At 50.1% G+C, this 6,348-nt stretch overlaps 1 protein-coding gene across 1 annotated transcript in view; it reads right to left on the reverse strand.

Annotated features, from left to right (window-relative positions):
- Window positions 1-3,499: 3,499 nt before the first annotated feature.
- Window positions 3,500-6,348, reverse strand: part of TMEM171 (transmembrane protein 171) — a gene marked incomplete at its 5' end in the record, with an annotated part of 8,975 nt that continues 6,126 nt past the window's right edge. Inside the window, one exon of the mRNA XM_008049278.1 lies at window positions 3,500-3,695. Within this exon, the coding sequence (XP_008047469.1) occupies window positions 3,500-3,695 (196 nt within the window). The remainder of the gene's footprint in view (window positions 3,696-6,348) is intronic.

The following is a 6,348-nucleotide window of genomic DNA, read 5'->3' on the forward strand; positions in this document are numbered from 1 at the left end:
TGACTTCGTGGAGGCGCAGCCCCTGCCGCGGGGTGCAGTCTGTCGAGGACGGGGGACGGCGTGGCCCCACCTTGCGCGTGATGGGAGCCCCGAAGCCGGCCTGGCAGGAGCTCTCTGACAAGCACCCTGGGAGAGGGGCTGACAGCCAGGCTTCCCGAGCGACCGGGTGACTTCCCTGGTCACCAAGGCAGGGCGTGCGTGCCAGGCTTTCCTTTACCTTTCTACGGGCCGCGCCTTTACCTTTCTAAACGTCCGCTGCAGTTCTCTGATTTGTGTCTTTCCCTCTAATAAAGAAACTGGGGACCGGGCTGGGTGACTCAGCCCGTAATCCCAGCACCATGGGAGGCGGAGGCCAGTGGATTTGAGACTCGCTGGGGCAGCTTGGCCAGACCTTGTCTTATAATAAATAAATTTTTAAACATTATCCGGGCTTGGCAGCGTGCGCCTGTAGTTCCAGATCCTTGGAAGACTGAGGCGGAAGGACGGCCGGAGCCCAGCAGGTCGTGGCTGGTGTGGCCGCGAGTGTGTCACTGAACTCCAGCCTGGGAGACGGAGTGAGACTCCAACTCAGAAAGAAAGAAGGATATTTGGTCCTCCCCCCGCAAAAATGATGAGAATGTGGAAAAATTGGAATTTTCCTACATTGCTGGTGGGAGTGTAAAATGGTGCACCACCACTGTGGGAAACAATACAGTGGTTCCTACACAACCTAAAGTCAGCAGGCATGGTCCAGCCAGCCCACTGCTAGGTGTAGACCTCAAAGAACTGAAAGCAGGTGTCCCAACAAATACTTGCATGCAATTGTTTATACCTGCGCTCTTCACCACAGATAAAAGGTGAGCACAACGCAAATGCCCATCAACAGTGGATTCACGGATAAGCAAACTGTGGTCCCAACACACACGACGGAGTAGTACTCGCCGAAAAAAGGAACGAGCTGCTGATATATGCAACCACGTGGATAAACCTTGAAGACATGCTGAACGAAGGAAGCGAGACACAAAAGGTCACAGATGCTATGATCCACTTCCATGGAATGCCCAGGATAGGTAAACCCATGGAGACAGAAAGCAGACCGATGGTTGCCAGGGACTGGAGGTTTTAAGGGTGGGGGAGGTGAGGGGATTTTTTTAGCATTAGAAGGGGTAGTGTGTACAACACTGTGAATGCACTAAATGCTGCTGATGTGTTCACTTTAAAATGACCCATTTTGAGTCTTTTATAGTTCATAAGTGTGATAATTGGGTGTTCACAAGGATGCATGAGCAGTGTCACCCTCAAACCTTGGTATAACATCGGCACATGACCCGTCAGGCAATGAACGAATGAATGAATGAATAAAACGGCTCATTGTGTTGCACAAATTTCCCCTCAATTTTTTGAAAAAAGAAAAGAAAGTTAACACATCTGAGAAAAAAAGCGAGCCCTGGTTTACCCAGTGTGTTTTCGGAGCCGTCATCTTCTGCCAACACTGGGACAAAGACCGAATCCTGCTTGTTGCTTGGCCCCAGATTGGCGTGTGATTTCAGCTCCACAATAAACAGCTTCACACCTTCACCCCTGCAATGCTGGGAGGTTTTACAGACCCTGGCTTCAGGCCCTAGTTTACAGAATACCACAAAGACCCAATGGAGGCAGAACAGATTTCCATAACCAGGAGGTCAGCCTGACCTCTGAGCATTCCTAACCGCACATTTGTTTATTAGCATGTGAACGTGAAGTACCCAGTTACAAACCCCAATGCAGAGCTATTAAAAAGCCTCCTGATTATATATACATGAAGACTCATAAGTGTTTAAAAGTAATTCTATTGGCCAGGCACAGTGGTTCAAGCCTGTAATCCCAGCACTTTGGGAGGCTGAGGCGAGAGGATTGCCCGAGTCCAGGGGTTCGAGACCAGCTAGGGCAACTTGGTGAGATCTCGTCTCTAAAATAAATCATAAAAATTAGCCAGGCATGGTGGCACGCCCTGTATTCCAGCTACTTGGAAGGCTGAGGTGGAAGGCTTGCCTGAACCCAGCAGCTTGAGGCTGCAGTGACCATGAGCGTGCCACTGCACTCCAGCCTGGGCAACAGAATGAGACTCTAACTCAAAAAAAAAAAAAAAGTAATTCTACCTAGAAGTTTCAGTTTAATCAGTTTAAACAAATAACAGCCGAAGGAAGTGGTGATAATCTACCCTTTGTTCTAATTTTAAAATGTGAATAATTAACCTCCCAGGAGGAAAAAAAGCAGAATCTTAAGAGCAGTTCGACCCAATAAATGTCCAATTTAGTAGTTTAGTACCACTGGTACTAAACTACTGCCACCCTCGTTTATCAAGGTGGTGATTCACATGAAATCAGTCATTACTTTAGTCAAGCTGTTGGAGCATGGATGCCCTTTAGCTCTGCTTCCACGTTCTCACATGCTGGAAAATACTGATTTGGGGGGGAGTTATAGCTTGTGTAAAGGGCATGAAAAACACATTTTTGCTACATCACATTTGGTCACCAAAAATGTTAAAGTTGCTATAGATTTCATATTCTAAAAATCAGTTTCTCCCAGGTAGAAATAGTAATAATTAGACATTATTTCTTAAGGTTTATATCTAACATCAGATAAATATATGTAACCATACTTAACCATACAACAGGTTTTAGCTAGTGGTATCCTTACAAAAATAAAAAAGTTGATGGTTCAGACAGTTTTGTACCAGCACATTATCAAACAGAAAAGCAAATCCTTCCTGGTCCTCTCAAAGGGAATCTAGTTGCCAAAGTGTCCCAAGAAATTCTTGTCAAGAAAAGTCACTTCCAGCTCACGCGTATAATCCCGGTGCTTTGGGAGGCCGAGGCCTGGACAACATAGCAAGACCTCATCTCCACATACACACACACACGAAAGAAATGTCACTATTAGGAGACTCGGGGTATCCGTATGCTTGTGACTGCCCCGGCCTAAAGGCTCCTAATTATCTTATTTCAAAAAGAATAAAAGAGGAATGGGAAGAGAAGAGAGAAGAAGAAAGAACAAGGAAATTCAGAGAGTAATTGTGCTTCTCTGTTCCAGAAGTAACTAACCCAGAGACAGAACAGACCAGGCTAAACATTAACAACTGCTTCCGGTTGGCCTTTGAGCACCAGATGGTGACAGGAACCTGCCTTTCAGAAACCAGCCAGATGGGTTCAAAACCAAGCTCACCGTCGAGACGCGATGTGACCTTGAAGAAGCTAATTAGCCTCTCTGAGACTTTGCTTCTTTAGCCACCAATAAAAATAATCTTGCCGATCTCCCGGGGGTGCAGTCTACACGAAAAAACCATGTTCGGTGCCTGGCCCGTGGGTCCATTGCCTCTCCCACCGTCGGAAGCATCAACAGCTGGGCTCTAACCTGGGCAGTTTGTTCCCCTTGTTGATGCTGTATCAGGAACATCAGAGCTTAGCCAATTGCAACTTTTTATTAAAAAACAAATTAAATAAAATAGTGATCCATTAGGTATAAAATTGGAGTCCATAGCTCATGGCGGGGACGGCTCAGAAGGCGGAGACAAGGATGCAGCCGTGGCATTTTCCTTTTCTTCATATCTGGGAGGCAATTCAGACGAGAGATACGGAGCGTGTGTGATGTCGGAGGAGAAATTTGGCCCAGAAATGGTATATATCGATTCACGATCTCTCTCAGAGGCCGCAGCCTGACTCTCAGGAGTCGAGGTCCTGCTAAAGAGAAGGGGAGAGAGAATGAAGGGGGTGGACAACACAGTGATGCCCTCTGAGTACCAGGTTCTCAAATGTTCAATTACATGCATTTAGGAGCACGTGCAAGGATCCGAGTCATTCACATTCTACTTTCTTTTCTTTTTTTTTAAATCGGATCTCGCTCTGCCACCAAGGCTGGAATGCAGTGGCACAATCACGGCTTACCTCAGCCTCGACCTCCTGGGCTCAGGTCATTCTCCCGAGCAGCTGGGACTATAGGTGTGCACCACCACCCTGGGCTAATTTATTATTATTATTATTATTTTGTATAGACAAGTCTGGCTATGTTGCCTAGGCTGGTCTTGAATGCCTGGGCTCAAGCAATCATTCTGCCTCGGCTGCCCAAAGTGCTGAAATTACAGGCGTGAGCCACCACACCCAGCCCACAGTCTAATTTTTTATAGATCTGTTTTGATTCTTTAGTGCTTCCTCTTCTTAGAACTGGGTGTGACATTAAGACAGTCTCACTCTATTGTCATTCTCGTCATCACTGATAAGACATTGAGGCTGGGCTCGGTGGCTCAGGCTCTCAACACAGCACTTTGGGAGGCTGAGGCGAGTGAACTGCCCAAGCCCGCGGGTTCGAGATCAGCCTGGGCAACTTGGCAAGACCTCGTCTCTACAATAAAATTAAAAATAGCCAGGCGTGGTAGCACATGTCTGTAGTTCTGGCTACTCGGAAGGCTTAGGCGGAAGGATCGCTGGAGCCCAGCAGGTCGACGCTGGGGTGGCTGTGAGCATGCATGCCACTGCACTACAGCCTGGGCGAAGGAGTGAGACTCCAACTCAAAAAAAAAAAGACATTGAGAATAAATGGATAGAAGCCAAAGAGAGAGAGGATTCAAGCGCGTGGGCACACACGCGTGCACACACACACATTAGTGTTCTCTGCTGTTTTGCCTTCTGAGACAGCTAACATAAGGTAGACAAACTCATGCAAATAGAAACTTAAAACACTAAGCCAAAAGCCTGGAGGGAGGCAGACAGGCATACCGGCAGACAGAGTGGGCTCGAACACCAGGCAGACCTGCATTTGAATTCCACCTGCTACTTCCCAGCTGTGTGATCTCAAGCAAGCCACCTAAGCTCTCTGACCTCAGTTTCCTTATCTCTTCCCTCCTAGGGTGGCTGTGAGAATTGCATGAACTAATGCGAGAAAAGGCAGACCCTGAAATACATGAACTAATGCAAGAAATGTCAGACCCTGAAATAGGGAGTATAGTGACAATAGCAGCAGCAATTTGAGTTCCAAAGATAATGATTTTAGGGCTTGGGGAAGTTCATCCATAGAAAAAAAAAATACAAAAATTCATCCTTAGACTCTGCAAATGCCAAGCCTGAACCTGCCCTCTCTCCATGCAGGGCAACTCTGACACGCACCCCCTGGGTGCCCAACTCACTGTCCAGTGTGAGCTCAGAAACTTCTGTCCCTGTCAACCGCCCCCTTCCCTCTCGCGTCAGATAACCCGTCTCCACGCCTTTGTGGAAAAGGGTCTCTATGCAACTTCATTTCCTCCAGGCCCCAGAGGAAGTGTCCACTGGCCCCTCCAGAGACCACTGCCTGCTCCATCAGGGAGTGGGGAGGGTGGTTTCCGGCCCCCGGGGTGTGCCTGAGCCACACAGGACAGGGCCAGGCGGTGCTGTCCCCAGCCATGGGCGGCTGCCTCTCGGGCGCTGCTTCTCAAAGCTTTCCGAAATGCCCATACCGCCTCGCCTCGTCTAGAAGGATCTCCTTGGAGTCGCGCCCACCCCTCTGCTCCGCCTTGTTCCCGGCAATCCTCCCTTCCCTGGCTCCCTTCCCCTTCCCAAGGGATCCCCAGAGCCTCTCCAGCGCCCTGAGCACTCCGTTTCTGAGACCCGCATGAGCCCCAGCCCCCCCCAGCACCCCGCCCCCTGCTCCCTGGCACTTGCCAGGGCCCTTCTCCGCACCCCTTCTCTTCTGGCGGGCTGCCCACACGCCTCTCACTCTCTGCCCTCCTGGTTTCAACAAGCCCTGCAGCTCCATCTCCGACACCGTCTCCCCCAAGACAGCCCCCAGCCGTCTGCATCCAGAGCCCACATCTCGCTGCGCCTCCGTTCTCTCCGACAAGCTGAGCCATCTCCCGCCTTCTCTCCCTCGGAGACCTCTGCACCCTCCTGCTGCTTCCCCTGGAATAAATCATCACCTCCGCCTCTTCCTCAACATTATCCTCACACCAGCCTCACGGTCCAAGCTCCCGGTACCCCAGCCTGTCCCAGGGCAGGCTGCCTCGCCACCTTGTGTATGGGGTGGGTCTGGACCTTACGTTCTCTGAGGCCCGGGGGACGACTGAATGTTGAGGCGGAGAACCAGCTGGGTCAGGGCAGGGCACGAGCTGATTCTAGCCAGTCAAAGCAAGCCGTCAGAATACCGAAACCCTTCTGCACCTGTTGGGGTCCCCTGGACCCCTATATCTCCCATACCTCAGGCAGTGAAGTCTAAGGTAGGTGGGGCCTCCTGGCCCAGCCCTGACACTCAGTCTGATCAGGGGGTCATTAAACATTCTGAGTATCAGCCGGGCTCGGTGGCTCAGCCTGTCATCCCACGCCTTTGGGAGGCTGAGGTGAGTGGATTGCCTGAGCCCACGGGCTG

Source organism: Carlito syrichta, unplaced genomic scaffold (assembly GCF_000164805.1).
Source record: "Carlito syrichta isolate Samal-C Ts95f unplaced genomic scaffold, Tarsius_syrichta-2.0.1 Scaffold131329, whole genome shotgun sequence".
NCBI classification, from domain to species: domain Eukaryota; kingdom Metazoa; phylum Chordata; class Mammalia; order Primates; family Tarsiidae; genus Carlito; species Carlito syrichta.